The 18,636-nt window shown below is 41.6% G+C and overlaps 3 protein-coding genes and 1 pseudogene across 3 annotated transcripts; 3 read left to right on the top strand and 1 right to left on the bottom strand.

Annotated features, from left to right (window-relative positions):
• Positions 1 to 1,506: 1,506 nt before the first annotated feature.
• LOC141912172 (major facilitator superfamily domain-containing protein 6-like) lies at positions 1,507 to 3,485 on the top strand (annotated as a pseudogene).
• Positions 3,486 to 5,950: 2,465 nt separating this feature from the next.
• LOC141912171 (putative G-protein coupled receptor 139) lies at positions 5,951 to 6,856 on the top strand. The gene has a single exon (XM_074803385.1). It carries the CDS (start codon positions 5,951 to 5,953, stop codon positions 6,854 to 6,856), a length of 906 nt encoding a protein of 301 aa, XP_074659486.1.
• A 1,334-nt stretch (positions 6,857 to 8,190) lies between these two features.
• LOC141912170 (potassium/sodium hyperpolarization-activated cyclic nucleotide-gated channel 4-like) lies at positions 8,191 to 15,164 on the bottom strand. The gene is made up of 12 exons (XM_074803384.1): positions 14,843 to 15,164; positions 14,135 to 14,420; positions 13,518 to 13,707; positions 12,757 to 12,917; positions 12,277 to 12,357; positions 12,004 to 12,181; positions 11,423 to 11,641; positions 10,737 to 10,889; positions 10,130 to 10,268; positions 9,949 to 10,053; positions 9,096 to 9,303; positions 8,191 to 8,311 (listed from the first exon to the last, which is right to left on the bottom strand). The coding sequence occupies exons 1-12, from the start codon at positions 15,162 to 15,164 to the stop codon at positions 8,191 to 8,193; spliced, it is 2,163 nt and encodes a 720-aa protein (XP_074659485.1).
• A 248-nt stretch (positions 15,165 to 15,412) lies between these two features.
• On the top strand, positions 15,413 to 18,483 carry LOC141912125 (E3 ubiquitin-protein ligase E3D-like). The gene is made up of 9 exons (XM_074803345.1): positions 15,413 to 15,550; positions 15,799 to 15,979; positions 16,090 to 16,232; positions 16,387 to 16,676; positions 16,952 to 17,042; positions 17,134 to 17,251; positions 17,330 to 17,454; positions 17,752 to 17,890; positions 18,391 to 18,483. The coding sequence occupies exons 1-9, from the start codon at positions 15,453 to 15,455 to the stop codon at positions 18,409 to 18,411; spliced, it is 1,206 nt and encodes a 401-aa protein (XP_074659446.1). The 5' UTR covers positions 15,413 to 15,452; the 3' UTR covers positions 18,412 to 18,483.
• Positions 18,484 to 18,636: the final 153 nt, after the last annotated feature.

Below are 18,636 nucleotides of genomic sequence, written 5' to 3'. Positions count from 1 at the left end.
AGTGAGGATGATGTAATAACCCAAACTTTCTTCAAATTCAAAATGATTCCCATCGACCACCTGGGACAATACCCACAATACACCTGTTGCCGGATACGCTATTGTTGAACGACTTGTACATATTACAGTTACCAGCGAGGTATTATGGAAAGTGTTGAAATGGTCGAAGTGTCGAAATTTCCGGAACTACCTTTTAAATAAAACAATTTGAACACAACAACACAGTGACGTCACGAGAGAAATCATTTATGTAAGTTGTTTACGAAACGATCGAGTATTGATTGGTTAATTAGTATCGTCATTTGTCATGTATTGATTACTTGTGTGAAGAACAGATGCGCGAGATGTGTCCCCGATGTTTTACAAGTCACCGCATGTCGGCGGTTCGTGATAGTCGATCGTCTGCTCCGTCAATTACAAAAATAACGGCCGAATTCAGAGAGGAAAAACAGTAAATGAACATGTGATAATCGACTTCATGCGATTGTTATTCCAGGTACGTGGTTTGACTGAACTTTCTACATGACACAATCCTTTCTTTGTTAACAATGGTGAAACGCCGAGAGAATGATGTGAAAGAACTAGGAAATCAGTATTCATAAGGATGACTAACATCGAATCTATAGATTATAAGTTTAAATCAAACTTTCTTGGATTCCATCTTTGTCGTTATATATCGGTATTATTGACTCACTTTACTTTGGTTTTAATTGTGTCCATTTAATTAGATATTAATACTCCATGTAAGGTCCAATTATCAATATTGTATCAAATTTCGTAGAGATATTCTAACGAATGTGCTGCTGTCAACAGAGTTTCACAAGCCGCGATCACACGCGCGTGTTTGGCACGGGCCAAATATGGCCCGGAACAACTGTTCACACGGGTGCCAAATTGACTAGTGCCTGTTTGGCCTGACCAGAAATGGCGGACCAGGTCAGAGCCAAATTTAACACCGGAATAATCAGCGTTTGAATTGCAAATGGTTCCGGAAGTGACTCGCTTCGCTTTGTTTAAGCATTGTTTAGTATCGAGTGAGTAGTTTGCGCGTGAACCCGCTCTCTAATTGGGTACGGACCAAATTTCAATCGGGCCAAATTTGACTCCGTGTGATCAGGGTTATACGGTTATAGTTAGGTTTTAAGTCGAGTTTGCCCGTCTGAAGCGTGGGTCGTGTATGGCACCCGAGGTTATATCTCAGACCTATGTTGTATGTACGATATTGATTGGACGCCAAAACGATAATTTTCTAGTTCATGAACTCCACGCCGAATGTTACCCATTATATTTCACTAACAGCTGTAGCGATGTCGCTTCTCAATTCAATAGACATCAATACATGGATGATATCTGATTAATCATTAAAAGTGCATCAGTGGTTCTTGGCGAGCAATAGCTAAACGTAACCGTAAACGTAAACCATGGCGCATTCGAAATGAAAATGATTTAGTGCATTTTTCTGCTCTATTTTGCAGGTAGCCCCTATATAGGTACCAGGATCGCAAGATGAAGGACGTAGCGATATTGAAAGAGAACCGGAAGTCGAAGACGACTGCCCGCGAGAGGGCGCTGCCTAAAATGTTATATTTTCTCGTTTTCGCCGCTATTGGCGCTGTCATCCCTTACTTATCGATTTTCTATAAAAGTTATGGAATGGACGCGAAACAGATCGGTATTCTAACAGGAGGACGCACATTTATATTCGCGGTAGTCTGCCCCGTTTGGGGTTGTGTGGCCGACTACTTCCGCTGTCGTAAACTAATTCTGTTCGTGTCGCTCACTGGTTGGATCGTGTTGACTAGTTTACTGTTGGCGACCACTTTCTTCGGCTTCTCACACGTGACGTCGACGCAAGGCGCGGCGAACCAATCGATTACAAGAATGGCGGCACGTGATACAGATAATTCCACCAATCATCATTCGTCTGGATATACTAATTTGAATATGACGATAAGCTCGAACCAATCAAAACGTGTTAAACCGCCAGAAAATAACGGTCGAAATTCAAATATTTCCTCATTAAACTCGGAGCCGAGTGCAAACATTCTTTCATCACCACCAATCAGTTTAGAAGTGAAATTTACGATTCTCGTTGCTATGATATTTGTGACGACGTTATTCTCGAGTCCGTGTGTGCCGTTAGTGGATACCGCAACTCTGGAGGTTATACACGACTCCAGCGACTCGAGAAGGCAATATGGAGGATACCGGATGCTCGGTACATGCGGATACGGCCTCAGGTATCTATCTTCTAGATAAATCCCACTATGACATCATCAAATTGTCTACCTTTCCATCAATAGACACTTCTATAACAGATTTCTGTCCCCATAAATCCCACTATGACATCATCAAATTGTCTACTATTTTATCTATAGACACTTCTAGAAAAGATGTCTGCCTCCATAAATCCCCCTATGACATCATCAAATTGCCTACAAAGTAATTTGATCTAAAGACTCTCCTGGAAAAGATTGCTGCTTCTGTCTCCATGCTCCTGCACATATCCCCTTGATGAAACACAACCTCAATAGTCGATACATATAATAATGATGGCTTCCTCCATGATTCTCCTATGACATCATAGAATATACATCTATATAAATCTATATCGATATCAGAATTTTCTACCAATTTATGTTTTGTTTTTCAGTTATTGCACTGTCGGATTGATGTTATCTAATACGGCTCTGACTCCAGCGACAGGCGGTCCCGGGTTCGACCCTACATTTCGACCAGCGTTTATTGTCGCTTCTGTTCTATTCGTATTGGCCTGTTTCATCGCTATACCTATAAAACTCGGCGGAATCGATACAGACTACACCGGTCGACACAACTCTCACAAATTCCTCTCCCTCGAAGAATACTCAATTAAACGACTGTTATCGATCTTGTATCGCCTTGACAACGGTTCCTATATAGTATCAACACTTATGGTTGCCATAGTGATGGGAGTCATGTGGTCTTTTCTGAACTGGCATTTACATGATATAGGTGAGCAATCGACCAATCAGAGACGCGATTAGTTACAAAAGCGCTGAGCGCCCCCTGGTGGTTACTGCGTCCAAAAAGTGTCCCCGATGGCTTCATCCGAGGTCTGACAAGTGACGATATATGGGATGAAGCGCCCCCTACTGGTCATCATGTGCAACAACCTTAAAGCCCTAGAACAGACTTAAAAACATAGTCTGACCCGAGTGACGACCTCTATCGGCCATTTCTGATTTAAATGTCCTCATTTCTAGGGGTATCTTACACCGTGATCGGACTGTCTGGGTTGTCGTCTGCTGTCGGTGAAGTTGTGATGTTTATGACGTCGACAATTTTCGTGAATCGTTACGGACGGCCACGCGGCTCTGTTGTCGTTTGGTATGATATGTTTCGTTGTGCGGCTATTCGTGTATTACCTGGTCCAGTCACACTGGGTATCGCTACCTACCGAATTTTTCACCGGTATGTTATTAATAGTTGGTGGCAGCACGTAACGGCCCCCTAGCGGAATTTCTGCTGGCACGCGGGTGGTTTAAATACATTATCTAACCTATATTTATTTCAGGCATGACATTCGCTGCAGTTTGGTCAGCTTTGATATGTTGTGTTAGTGAAGGTATGCCCAAGAGTACTATCGGATCCATCATGGGCATTCTGTTTGGGCTTATTTGGGGCGTCGGAGCAGGTAAGCCCGTGCAGGCTCTCTGTTTGGAGTCCTTGGCAATGTTAGTGAATGACGTCACTCTGATTTTGATTTATTTCCAATTCAGGTTTGGGCGGCTTCGTAGGTGGCGTTCTCGTCTTTCATTTCGGTGCTCAAGACACTTTTCTCATCTGCGCGATTGTCATCGTTTTCGTGGTCGTCAGCTTCAACTGTTTACGATTTGTAAGATTCTGCTGCCGAATGACCTTGACACTAAGGATACGTCTATCACAAATTATTGTTTTTCTTTAACTTTTTTTCAAATTTCTTTATCGTTGATTTTATTCATTACGTTCGTATTTTGTCGATTGAAGGTCCTGTCGAAACACCGGAAGTACGTGAGAGGAGGAGATGATAACGAGGCTGAGATCGAAAGCGAGGCAACGGCAGACGAAGATTATACGTCAGACTCTTGATGGAAAAATTCATTTGCAATGAAATTAACCCAGCTACATTAGAAAACATGATTCATTAATATTCTGATTTGAATTTTAATTGTATTGTAAAGTTTGTATTAGTGCTTGAAACAAATGAACGAAATCGCAAAAAGTTGATTCACATTTGTATTATTCAAATATCGAATTATTTATGTTACATTTTGTTTTATGCAAATGACGAGCTGATTTACATATTGAGATTTTATCTCTAATGAGTTTCAGATCTCGACATACTCGTCTATATCTCAGAGAAGTCGGGACGAAAATTTCGTCCTGAAATTGATATTTTGTTATAATCTATTAGTTACATTTTATCACATTACAGTAGAAATAAATGATTATGATTTTATTGTTCTTTTTTTTACAAAATAAATGTAAATTTTGTCTGAAGTTTTTGTTGCAAACACTGCGTAAGATGTGATTCAAATTTCTCCGAACCCCCCGGGTCACTAGGGTTGCACTGGAATCATTCTCGGGCCTGATATATTCCGTTGACAGGCTGTCAATCCCCAGGGTCAGTGTCAGTAGGTCTAAACCTGCACTGCCGGAATGGAATCAGCAGCGATGATATTCTCTAAATTCATGTGAAAAGGAATTCCCAGATTTTCTGCAAATAGATTTAGGACGACTTTTTTTGATAAATTGTAGACGTGATTCTTCAGACCTTAGGTTCATTCCCCACGAATACCGTGTTGAAAGTTTGACTTAAATTTCATCACCTTTGAAAACTGAATGGTCGACATCAATATCCAACTTCTCTGCGACGCTGTAGACCTTCCTCCTTCCGCAGACGGTAGTTCTATCAGTAGTTTCGGGCCTTTTTGCATCTGGAATTCCCGAGGCTCCGCTCCTGGCTTCGTCCTGCAAGTTTGGAAGGTGAAGGTTATCAGTCATTTGCGCCGTAGTTCCGTCACGTGGTGTAGTTTGATGACGTAATCGACCGAGATCGCGCGCTAACTTCAACAGACGACATACGCGATCACCACTAGGGGGCGCTAGATATCGTCGAAAGTTTTGGTGACGGTTTAGGCCTGTATCGGGCCTATGAGGTGTAGGTTTTGCCGGTGACGTGTGGATGCTAGGACCCGAGACCAGTTGCCGCTTTGTAGCGGCTGCTGCTGCTGGACCACTGGCATCGTCATCATCATCATCATCATCAACAACGTTGATGATTTCATCTTCATCCGAGTCGTGTTTAATAACATCCACGCGCATCAACATTTTTGAGCATTTAACAGAAAACATTGTTGAACTTAATCAACTAGCTCGATATAGCAACATGAATCGTTACGTCACAGATCGACTGATTGCAGCTTTTCGCAGGGTTTCAAATCAGGGTACTACAGGTTATTCAAACCACAAAACACCGAAAAATATCCCTATGTTTTAGTTCGGCTGCCCATCGTCCGTGCTGGTTCGACGCGATGTCAGGTCAGAATTCAATGAGTTGCGGCCCCGACAAAATCTTTTCAAACAAGTAGAAATATAGACATAAGACCGTTACGAGTGTCTGATATTTTTATGTCTGCCCTCAACCGGTAGAGGATGATTTCAAATAATCATCGGCAGTTTGAAATTGATTTCACCATTTACAAAACGTCACTAGTGCGCAAAATGAATCATTTAGAAAATGATAGATGATTGAGCTTTAGGTGGAAATTGTAGCAGGCACTCTAATAGCAGATAGCATTACAGTAAGATCATCTCTGAATCAAGAATCTGTTGTCGCAAAGAGGAAATGAACTCGTCTACTGAAGGGGCGACGCCACCAGTCAGTAAACCCTATTGGACCTATATTGTATTGACGAATCTATCCCGGATGAAGCCGGCAAACAGACGAATCGTATTCAGCGGACTGTTGATTGTTTTCGGATTCGGATTGGTCGGTAATCTGGCTAGTATATTCGTTATGACAAGCAGACGATTCCGGCGTTTATCCTACGCTACCTATTTGACCGTGTTGGCGCTAACCGACCTCGGTTCATCGATAGGTCTGGCACTAATGCCCGCCGTCCAATACTCAACCGAATCGTTAGTGACGTCATGCATAAAAAGTTTACCGATTTGCATAATTTATGAGTATTTTTTCCTGGTTTGTTCGCACTCGAGCAGCTGGTTCGTAGTCGTGGTCGCTGTGGAGAGACTTGTTGTCGTATTATGGCCGTTTTCAGCACGACAGGTCTGTAGCCCGGCCATTGCCCGCAAAATTTCCTGCATTGTAATACTGTTAAACTGTTTATTGGTCAGTCCATTCCAGGGAGTGGTGCACATGCGTTATACGCGACAAAATGGCTGCCATTATTCGGGCGGAAGTCGTTATCAAAATATAATTTTCACGTACGCCGTCACATACGTGTTTATCGTCCCCATGTTGTTGACAACCGTCGCTAATGTCATCATTGTTGTCAGCCTTAACCGGCAACCCGAATTCGACGCGACAGGGGGCGCTAGTAGTAATAAAACATCTATAGCTCGGAACCGCCAAACGACCGTTATGCTGGTAACAGTGACGGCCGTTTTTATCGTTGCTACGCTACCGACGACGTTGTCGATATACGTGTCGATGCCGATCGAAGATATGGAGCGCCTCCTAGCGGGAATTTCGTTGCTGCACAGTTGTAATTACGTAGTGAATTTCTATATTTATCTATTGCTTGGAAAAGAAGTTCGTACGACTGTAATTCAGAGTGTAAAATACTGCGTCGTCCGGAGCAGCAAGGGTTAACAAGAGAAACGTCTCGGTGTGAACTAACACCGCTAGGGATCGGGAGGACACTATCATCGCACACCGCCAGGGTCGGGAGGACACTGGCATCACACACCGCCAGGGGTCGGGAGGACACTATCATCGCACACCGCCAGGGGATCGGGAGGACACTGTCAGCATACACCGCCAGGGGTCGGGAGGACACTGTCATCACACACCGCCAGGGATCAGGAGGACACTGTCACCACACACCGCCAGGGATCAGGAGGACACTGTCACCACACACCGCCAGGGATCAGGAGGACACTGTCATCATACACCAGGAGTCGGGGAAATTGGAAAGTTTAGTAAGGTCTGCAAACTCCTCAAGAAGAAAAAACAATTACAAACAAAAGAAATCTTTCATCACATTTTTCATATTTTATATGTAATAAGTTTTGAATTCACAACCACTGAACATAAAGAGTGGTGAGGGATGCTATACGAGCTATTGGAGCGGTATGTGCAGAAATATCATTACAAATATAACAACTACAAACAACAATTTCAACAGAAACTTTTAACATTTTCATCATCACGTATCCACAACAATGCGGTTGCTAAGCGATACGTTACATCGTTGCGACGAATATTTACCAATAATGTAGAAACGTATCGTAGCAACGGCAGATCGGATTGTATTATGGGAAATTTTATAAAGTCCCGTATGTACAGAATTGTATTTTCAAACATGCAACATGACGGAGCATTTTAATCATCAAAACATTTCGCGCAATCGATAACAATAAAGTTAATGGACGGACGAGCGATAAGGATTCATTTCAACAACAACAACAAGTTTCAAAATTCATTCGTGTAAAAAAAAAAACAGCAACAAAAATAGAAAATATTTTTTTAACATTTACAATAAATAATCGTCATACATCGAATAACGAGGAGGGACGTGGTCATCTCCGGTCACGTGACGTCGGCGTAGGATGTGACCTTGACATATAGCAGACGATACGTGAATAATTTATCAAATATTTACACGAAAGATCCGATGATAAGAATGGAGTTTTAAAAGACATTTTCATTTGGAGAATTATTTCAATGAGAATCATTCATTGGACATTTGTTTAATACGGCACCGATTATCCCCTGACCTTCACCTTGCCGCCGGTTGAATTACGATCGGGTTGATTAAAATTATTAATCTATTCAAAGTTAAATATAATGTTAAATCATCCATGGCCCAGCAGTTCTACAGTTTTGAACTCTTATAAACATTTGTTTAATTGGTCATAGAACCAATAGGGATATATACCGGGCCAGGTCTCGCGACTGTGCACGCCCCCTATGGGATTAAAGTTCTAGACATCAATTCTGGGAATGTCACCTTGGTAACCGGTTGCTCTGGCAGACGACGATATAGCGCCGCCCTGTTGGCTGATACTGGAAGCTTGATGTTCGGCCACGTTCATTACATGTTCACTGTAAATTCACAGAAATAAACATAGATTATTTAATCGAATTCATGTCGGCTTGTGTTTAATATGAGTCTTAACCGTATTCCCCCGGCATAGCAGGCGTCCCTCAAAGACAAAATCATCTTCATTTTGTTCAAATTGCCACCAGAGAATTTGTGATTGGCGTCAGAATTAGTGAAGTCAAACTCGCCGCTTAGAAAATCGTCGTATTTGTGATCATCATTAACCATTTCAGTGCGTCTACACCGCAGTTGACGACTTACATTTAGTTAATTTAATCGGAAATTTACAAATAAAGACAAATAAAGATGACTTCAGTAAAGCGGCGACTAAAACGCGTAAAGAGTTTGAGTGTAAATGGTTGGACGCCTACTAGTGGAGAGAATACGGTGACGTCACACGCGGTCGGGTTGATGAGTGGTGGTCAGGAGGGACGCATGCTCCTACAGGGTTTATACGTTGAATTCACACACGACGCACCTCTGGCTTTTATCGAATCGTACCAAAGTTTATTTAGACCGGTCCACCTAGATCCACGAGTCGAAATTAGAAAAATATAGAGATTTCCGTTCAGCGTCTTTCAAAATTAGGACCAAATTTATGATTTGAACGATTCAGATCAGTAGAAAATGAAATTGGTAGAATGTTAGAGATATGTGTAGCGAGGATTCAGGCATCTCTAGCTGTGAGTTAGAATCTGTGGATTCCATGGTGTCGGTTCCTGGTTGCAATTTGTGTTTAATCCTGATATCGATTTGAACGGTTTTAAATGTTATTTCAATACTCACTTCTCCTCGTCCGAATCGAACCCAGAAGGTTCCAGTATCTGTTTGATGGCCTCCAGTCTCTCAGTAGCCACTGTTTCCATGATCTCCTGCATGTACGGATGTTCGTCTAGGATCTCATTGAACGCGCTTCGCGTCAACACGAACACGTCACAATTCTCAACAGCTACAACTGACGCCACTCGACGCTCGTCCATCAGTAACGAGATTTCTGTGAACATTCACATACAATTCATATTATCAAAATGTTTTTTTTTTCTTAGAAAAATGCTAGAGAAAGTTCCACAGTTCAGGACTCAGTTCCACACTTCAGGAGTCCAACACAATTTTGAAATCAGTTCCACAGTTCTGGAACCAGTTCCACAGTTCTGGAACCAGTTCCAACACAGTTTCGAAATCCGTTCTACAGTTCTGGAACCAGTTCCACAGTTCTGGAACCAGTTCCAACACAATTTCGAAATCGCTTCCTACAGTCCCGGACTCGGTTGAACAGTTCTGGATCCAGTTTCATATAGTTCTGAACTCAAATCTAGCCACATCTGTGGAACCGCATCCAGGACTACAAAATTGGATCCAGGACTGTAGAATTGGATCCTGAACTGTAGAATTGGATCCTGAACTGTAGAATTGGATCCTGAACTGTAGAATTGGATCCTGAACTGTAGAATTGGATCCTGAACTGTAGAATTGGATCCTGAACTGTAGAATTGGATCCTGAACTGTAGAATTGGATCCTGAACTGTAGAATTGGATCCTGAACTGTAGAATTGGATCCTGAACTGTAGAATTGGATCCTGAACTGCGGAACTTGGTCTGTTGGTGGTCTATGATCTCAAACCTCTGGTCAGACACTTACCTCCGAAATAGTATCCATCGCCGAGACGATTTACAACTTTACCGTTTGGCAGAATCACTTCAACTTTACCGTGTTCAATAAAATACATACACCGACCAGTGGCTCCTGAAAATAAAATACCAACAAAAATAAACAGATTCTAGAATCCGCGAAAGTTCGCGAGTTTCGGTCAGATACGCACCTGCTGTGATGATCGTGTCCCCGGTTAGGAATACTTCAAATTTCAGGTGCCCGATTATATCCATAATAAACTCAGGAGGCCCTCGAGCTAAAAACGGCACCTTCTCGACTAACGTTTGACAATTATGCAGAAGAATCTCCTGCAAAATCGAAGAGAATATTAACAAGATTTCTTAGAACTTAAAAAAATGTCAAATTTTGAAACGTTAAGATTGTACACGTATTAGATTGAAAAAAAAAACAGGGATCCATTTGTACAGTTGTCGGATGCGTTTAGCTACGGTAGCAACAACTTAAATATTCTTTTTTTCAAATCTCGACTCAAAATAGTAACCTCAGGTTCGATTTAGGAGTCAAAACCACTTCGGAAACTCGACCTTTGACTGAAATATTGAACTGTTAAGTTCTTTAGAGTAAATCATTTGAGGTCAGTTGCAGCAGTTGCTGGAAAGTTAGTTAAAGATAACAGATGGATAAATACCATAGTAACTATGAAGTATTTATTGTCACTATGTCCACTATCCACTCGAACCAACTGTTGACCGACAGCGGCTCCTAAACTTCGATGTGAAACTGTTAGAACTCGACGAGAGAATAAAGATTTATACCTTACGCAATCCAGATGACATACTCCTCTGAGACAGGATGGCGTTCTCGTCGAAATATTTACGTTGATATTTCTGTTCGTAATATTGTAAAACTCGTTGTTTGGTGAGATGCGGAACGTGACGGAACTTCATGTATTCTTTTACTTGAGCCAGCTACAAGTGTAGAAGAGATTGAGTGAGACGTCGAGTCGAAATGCAATTATAACTGGAAGAGCGAGTGAGAGGGAGGGAGAGAGAGAGAGAGAGAGAGGGAGAGAGGAAGAGAAACCTTACAAAATACTGAGAGAAATATGGAAACAATATGACTTCCAAATACGATAATGATCACAGTAAACAATATCTATAGCTATAACAAGTGGGCGTCGTTCTCAAACAGTTTCTATTCTTAGTTTATGCGGCTTTTTTTGGGGGCAAAAATTGCACATCATGTGTAGAAGTACATCTCCCCCTCCCACCAACCCCACCAGCTTCCCCCTCCCCTCAACCCCACCAGCTTCCCCATCCCCTCAACCCCGCCAGCTCTCCCTCTCCCACCAACCCAAGCAAGTACGTACCCATGAGGAAATAAAAAATAATTTTTTCACAAATCTTATTTTCTCTAATAATTACACAGTCTACATTTATTCGACTCCCTCCCCTCACTCCCCCTCGTAACCTCATCCTCTCACCACTCCCTTTCAACATACCTTCTCGTTGTAAAGTCGTCCGGAGTAGTCGATACCGATAAGAAGTGAAGACATGTGCGCGATGAACAGCGCGTAGAACGTGGCTCCCAGTAACATACTGGCCATAGTTAACCAGGTATCAGTGACTGATACAGGAGGGGCGCGACCGTATCCGATACTTAACATGTGAGACATAGCTTTAAATACTGATAACGTGTACATCTCCCAAATAGTGCCGTTCTACAAAAAATTCACAGAGAAATAATAATAATCACATTCAGTCGTTAGACCGGCGTTTAGGAGCAGTGGAGAGTCGCGATACAACACAGAGAATATGGCGATATATCAGGGGGTAATTTTGACTTACGAGCCAAGACAACTGGGACAAAATGCAGATCTTCGGTTCCCCAAAACCATGGATCCAGTTCCACAGTTGTGAGTTAGAGTAAAAAATAATTCATTTTCAATAAGTTAACTCCAAAGTCAAATCTAAACTGGAAACTGTGGAACTGGGTGGTCGTGGGGTTTAGGCGGGCGTGGTTGTGTATCAGCGGGTTAAACTGCTTTGAAAGATACCGAATTCATATTACGATAGTACTGACCATGACGTTCATACGCACGACCCAAGAATCCGCGGGGAAATTCTCAATAGCGACGACAAAATACTGCATACATCCATTCCAGTGAGACAATAACAGGATGAACACAACCAGGTTTATAATACGTATAAACGACTCTTGGATGTTCAAAAACTGCGCGGAGAAAATAGAGAAAATTCGTGTAAAAAGATGTTAGTTTTCCTAAATTGAATTTCCAATTTTTTAGACGCGTTTTCCGTTCGTAAAATTCATCTCGAAATTGTTCGTGTCGTAAATGATACCTCTTCCAATTTCTGAACGTATCGCAGAAGTCTGGCCATCCGTAAAACCCGCAGTAGACTCAATAACTTCACCAACCTGCGCCATAAATACAACATATAATATAATGATAAAACCGCGCACTTTTGTTTTAAAAGGTTTCCGCGGATGATTCATATATAGATCTTTTCTCTTGTTACAAAAACAAAAAATAAAAACTAGACAATAAAAAGGACCGGGACAAAGAGAGAAATCCCACAATAAATTGAGCTGAAGCTGAAAAGTTCTTGGATAAAAAGTGCCTTACTGTGAGTAACGTTTCGGCTAAAGACTATTAGCCATCATCAGGCGTGTTGAGTACTCTTGATGATGGCTAATATATATTTTAAGAACTTTCCATCCTTGGCTGAAATTGTTGTGGGATTTCTGTCGTGTATTCATCGGTTGTGATGGGGTGATGGGTACAGATAGCGGATTGATGATAGTTATCTCACTAACCTGAACACTTTGAACGCTAAGAAAGCAGTTGAATCGCTCGAACCGAGCGACTGACCACTGAACAGCTCGTATAGTTTATCAAACGGAACAGACGAGACGAGATCGATAAAAAACCACGTCTTCAGATAATGTATCGCTAAAGCTTTGCTGTTTAATATCACCTACAAATACAAACATACTCTGATAATACTGCGATACCGAACAGGCTAAAACATCAGGGGCTGCAGATACTCAAAGGTTGCTTAGAGTTGAAATAGTTGACATAGTGACAATTACAAATTCATTGTTATTATGGTATTCATCAACTGGTTATCTTTAAACATCTTTTCAGCAACTGGTCCCTGACTGGTCACCAGTTACTTCACCTGACTGGTCACCAGTTACCTCACTGACTGGTCACCAGTTACCTCACTGGCTGGTCACCAGTTACCACACTTGACTGGTCACCAGTTACCTCACTGACTGGTCACCAGTCACCACACCTGACCAGATTGACTTACAAACTCGTTCAATCACTACTGGTCTATGGTCTAGTGGTAGCATGCTCGGCTGGCGTGTTCGTGGTCGCAGGTTCGAGTCCTGCTAGGGTTAGGGTTACGGTCGACCTAGGGTTAGGGTTACGATCTAGGGTTAGGGTCGATCAATATTCGAGGCGTGTGATGAATGACCTGATGGCCTCTTCGACTAACTGGGCTTTTTGCCAAAATGACTTTTGTGGTGTTAATTGTTTGTTTTTTTTTAAATGAAAAGTAGACTGTTACCTCAGAGGACGTTTCGGTCATGACGCCTGTACGGAAATTGATGACGATGTCCACCATAAACACGACGTCAAAAAACAACATGATTCCGTCCCATTCTTTACTGGGTCCATCGTTATAGAAAGCGATTTGTATTGGGAGTATTATCAAATCTACCGCTAGTACAACAACCAGTAACATCTCCCAATACCATCTACAAACAACAAACAGATAGCACCGTCTTAGAACTATTGTGCGGATCTTGTAGGCACAGGGTTTGTTTTTATAGTTTGGGAATCAATCTGGAACTGTGGAACTGGGTCCTGAACTGTGAAACAGGGTCCTGAACTGTGAAACTGGGTCCTGAACTGTGAAACTGGGTCCTGAACTATGAAACTGGGTCCTGAACTGTGGAACTGGGTCCAGGACTGAGAAACCGGGGCCAGAAATGTGGAACAAAGTCCAGAACTGTGGAACTGGGTTCAGGAATGTTGGACTGGGTTCAGGACTGTAGGACTAGGTCCAGGACTGTGGAATTGGATCCAGGAATGTTGGACTGGGTCCAGGAATGTGGGACTAGGTCCAGGATTGTGGAATTGGGTTCAGGAATGTGGGACTCAGTCCCCCCTTATTGTAAATACCTGAATTTACTAAACGGATGAATAACAAATCGATTTACTGCGAACTGTCTTTGTTGCTCTTTCTCGATCGCGTCGTCGCTACGGAATATTTTTTTCGTCACTTTATTGATACTGCTCACGTGGAACATCCGGTCAGCGGCACTTTGTACCATCAGTATCAATGCGCTGTGAGCTGACGCGGCTGGCTGAGTACCGTCGGGTAACAGTAAACCTCCGCCGGGACTCACATCAGGCGTTACTTTCAACGAGTCCAAACCGAGCGCGACATTCACCAACTTCTCGCCTTCTGCAAAATATCCACAATTCTGGGTTAGGCTATCTATAAGAATATGGTGGTCTATTGGTTTCCGGCAACGTGGACATATTTAGGGTGTGATCTCGGCGAGGATATGAACCCCTGCCTTCCCAGTGATGTTCCGCTGCTTTTCCTGTTAATATTATAACACCTCTCTGAAATTGCAACCTTTCAGATTTACTTCTTCAAAATATCTAAAACCGAAGTTGGATACGCGGCAATGACTGCTTTGAATGTATTGTCTTTTCTTCTGGACCCCGGGGCCTTCCTCCAATTTTCGTATATCCGCCCAGCTGTATAACCACGGCGCTGATTCAGTTTCACAAAAAAAGTAATTTCTTATTGTTATCAATAAGAAGGGTTATGCCTAATTCATTAAGAGTTAATCATTATGAAACTGGGCTTAGTGTTACCTGTCAAATTGGGATTTTGGTTGAATGTATTTGCGGTAGTTTCGAAGTTTTGCACCATACTGCCGATATCTAACTCGGAAAGTTTCGGCATTACGAACTTCGTTTTGCTCGGCGCTAACTTTTTCTTATTGTTTTCGACGTCACATATTTGACTGGTGCTGAACGGACCGTTATTCAGATCTGCAGCTGTATCGGCGGTACTGTCAGACACCAGGGCGCGGTTGAAATGCCAACTCGAAGCCCGTGAAGTCGTTCTCGAAGCGCTGTCGTTTATTTCGTCAATTATTTTTTGACGGACATGTTTCGGGTCGGAGTCGTCCATTGTTCCATCCAAACAAACCGATCGGACACTTCAAATTATGAATATTCGATTCCGATAGTTTTTAGGAATCGATGACATTATCAAACGGCCGAATTAATCCGATTTTATCGACTTTCAAGCGTCTGCTATTGTGACATTTTGAATCTTCCGCGTTCTCGTCGCTACGATACCGGGATTCCTTTTACATCCGGCATTCCCGTAGATGACGTCACCAGCTCTTCGCCTAATGACGTCATAAGTTGGGGAAAACCACCGGCGCTAACCGGGATTGTCTTCAAAATTGATAAAATGACAGAAAACGAGTGTTTTGAGGATTTATTTGTGTATATCGATGTTAAGCCGCGTTTAAGCGTTGCACAGGTCGCAGTTCACGGTCAAAATATCAGGTATTGATTAGAAATCGGGCAGAATATCTGCGATAGTATTGAAAATCATTAACAAATTCAATTATGTTTTATTCAAAACTGGATCCTAAAAAAGAAGTGTTTTGAAATGTAGACTCTCGTCTTTTTACGATACGGCAAGCGAGAAATACAGCTTGCTCGGCTCTATGAAGAGCTCTTTAAGTTTTCATCTTTTGTAAGAAATTAATTTGGCAGGACTTTTTATCTTGACTTACTACTTATAATTTCAGTCAGAAATCATCTGGATCAGAGATAAGCGTTTTCCAGGATGGTTTATCCATTTCAAAAGGTGGTAAAACAGTCACTGAGCTGAGCGTGAAAGATTTCTCAATGTTACCTCTAACGTGTAGTGGGTTACAGTTCACCAGCTCACAGGAATTACAATGGCGCGTTCAAATCAACAAGTTCAAGGTTAGTTTGCAAAATATAATAAGAGGAAATCAGAGAACAATTTAGATTTTTCTTGAGACTGGTAGGTTTACTTTAAATCTATTTTTGATATGAAATGGTATTTGTTTCAGGAACAGAAGTTATCGGATATAGAATACATCGATCCGTCTGCTGTAGACGCAGCTCCTCAACAGACGGATTTATTCTTATTCCAGCAAAGTCTTTTTCAAGCAAAATGTCAAAATTGTGGCGCGCAAGTCATTTCTAGAAATACGTAAGTTGAGTGTATTGACAATTTTGTAGATCTCTACAGAAATTTGACTTTTTACAACTGTGGATCCTGTACAATCGTTGAACCCAGTTCCACAGTTTGGGTCTCAAAAGTTTAGCTGTATTTATGTAAATCTTGTTATTATCGCGTTTTTCAGGCCATTTAGCCGTGTTTTACCTTTACCCTCGGACGACTGGACGGAAATAATGGAAAACGTGTATTGTTGTAAACATCCTACGAAGAACTCGTCTGCGTCGGAGTGCTGTAACTCGTCCACCGAGAACTCTCACAACTCTATCCTACCGAAGAGGGATGAATGTTTTGTAGGTGATCAGTATTTCTCTTTGTGTTTTGATGATGTTGTTGAATACGAAGGGCTGAAGATCGATGGTGATTGCGTTATTTGCAGCAGGTGTCGACATATTCTCGGTAAAATGCAACAGTATGGTAAGTTAAATTCAAAATAAACTGTTACAATTGATCAGATCTCAGTGGACTGATACGTAATCTCATGGAGACAGAACGTGAATCCTGCGGCTGTCAGAATAATGATTGGTCTCCTACAGCGCAGCCCTCTGAACCAATAAGATGAGTTTTATATTATAGCAGTTTGACCCAACTAGGCTAAAAATGATACCTTGTTTCTCCTAAACGGCCGAGTCACTTGAGCACATTTCTGTGGATCCATTGTCAAAATTTCGGTCGGTTTTCATGGTTTTCAGCGAATGGTGATTCTACATTTCAAATCCGTCATCACAGCATCAGAATTACGCACTCAATGACCCCGCAAATTGAGAAAGCTCTTTCATCGAAGTAAGAATAAATAACGGTGATAAAGTTTCATTGAGCTTGAAATTGACAGGTGAATTTAAATCTCTTGTCGTCTTCGATTTTGAATTTTCAGGGATTTTTCCAGTGAAGTTTACATAAGTCGCCTTCTGGTTTCGCAAGTAAAGATTCATAACAATCGACGCTTTATCATAGAATGTAAAATCAATGGTAAATTTAAACCGTATATTTTGGTAAGTTTTACTGAATTAAGCACGAAGCAGCCGGTTTGTGTCGCCGGAACCGATGTTCTGATGTTTGTTTGTTTTTAGTTATGGTTTATCGATAAAGACGCTCACGTCTGCTCAAAGAGAATTTCAACATCGATGAAACAAATCGATTTGATTCCTGAACCTGTGATTAAAATACTTTACAACAGTGCTAGTAAAAATACTCGGTAAGTTAGACGACTTGTAATTCTGACTGATCTTATCTCTAGTCTCTCAATCTGCAGCCCTTCGACCGTTAAGTGTGTGCTAAGTGTGGACGATCAGTTTTCGAAAGCGATCTGATAAAATATCTAATATCTGGTGTTTGTAGTTTTGCAACTTAATATTTCTCCGGTGAAATTCTGAACACATACAAAAGTGTTGACGATCACAAATTGTAAGAAGTGTGATACATGTCTAGGGGGGGATATACAGACAGTGTATAAAGCCAGGCCAATGATTTATGAATTGATGTTTGTTTTCAGATTGTGTGAGTTATGGATGAAAGATTCTACAGTTCACTGTATTGATCTACCTCATTCACTGTGTTTATTGTTAATGTGTTTATTAATTGACTCGACGAAGATTCTTCCTCCGTCGTTACGCTTCCTTAATGATTTCCATGTAAGTAACACCTGAATAGTAAACTGCAGGATGGGAGGGGGGCAGCTTCCTGGGGGGGGGGGCAGATATAAGGCTAAACAAAAATGATTCCTTGTTTCTCCGCAGCGGCCGGGTCATTTTTGTAAAATATGATAAAATTTGTAAACAGTTCATTTCTATAGCGGCCGGGTCTGTTATGGTAAAATTGATCACGATTTTTAAAAAAGTAATGTATAGGGTAGATAGGCGGCCGGCCGGGTCAACATTTAAGCTCAGCAGAGCGGAGAAACAAGGTATCAATTTTTTTTAGCCTAATAACTCTAGTTTCCTTGTATTCATCTAATAGTTTACCTGCAACTGACTCCTTGAGAAACATGATGCCCTTGTGAGTTCCTCAGTTCTTGTTTTAGAGATTAGACGCAAGTTAAACAAACTGTTTTGCAGTTTGCACCGAGAACTTAGCTCCAGTGGAGTTATTATCATTATAGCAATCTTGTTTAAGCCCTCGGTTTTATTTTCAGGTTGGTCACCTCCGTAGATAGACAGCGAGCGGGGCCTGAAATAAGGAATCATGGTTCAACTGTTGTGTTCTTTGCATTTTCTTTGTCTCTCAGCAAGAAAAATAAAATTTATTGTTAAATTCTTAGTTCCTACTTCTATCTTGTATTTATTGGGTTTTGCAGGTGTTTCGAGGCTGGGGCTATTGTATGGATTTAAACAGGAAAAGTTTAAACAAGGACATTACTACTGCCGCAGTTGAGAATCAC

This window comes from Tubulanus polymorphus, chromosome 10 (assembly GCF_964204645.1).
Source record: "Tubulanus polymorphus chromosome 10, tnTubPoly1.2, whole genome shotgun sequence".
NCBI lineage: Eukaryota > Metazoa > Nemertea > Palaeonemertea > Tubulaniformes > Tubulanidae > Tubulanus > Tubulanus polymorphus.
Note: the sequence above shows the minus strand (reverse complement) of the source record. Positions and strands in the feature narration are given on the sequence as shown.

Excerpts from the sequence above, each read along its gene's own strand:
- LOC141912171 (XM_074803385.1), top strand. The coding sequence starts at position 5,951 with ATGAAGCCGGCAAACAGACGAATCGTATTCAGCGGACTGTTGATTGTT.
- LOC141912125 (XM_074803345.1), top strand. The coding sequence starts at position 15,453 with ATGACAGAAAACGAGTGTTTTGAGGATTTATTTGTGTATATCGATGTT. Across the intron at positions 17,455-17,751 it reads AGTGCTAGTAAAAATACTCG|ATTGTGTGAGTTATGGATGA; the intron begins GTAAGTTAGACG and ends GTTTGTTTTCAG. Across the intron at positions 17,891-18,390 it reads GCTTCCTTAATGATTTCCAT|GTTGGTCACCTCCGTAGATA; the intron begins GTAAGTAACACC and ends TTTTATTTTCAG.
- LOC141912170 (XM_074803384.1), bottom strand. The coding sequence starts at position 15,164 with ATGGACGACTCCGACCCGAAACATGTCCGTCAAAAAATAATTGACGAA. Across the intron at positions 12,918-13,517 it reads TGACCGAAACGTCCTCTGAG|GTGATATTAAACAGCAAAGC; the intron begins GTAACAGTCTAC and ends TTGTATTTGTAG. Across the intron at positions 12,358-12,756 it reads TTAGCGTTCAAAGTGTTCAG|GTTGGTGAAGTTATTGAGTC; the intron begins GTTAGTGAGATA and ends TTTATGGCGCAG.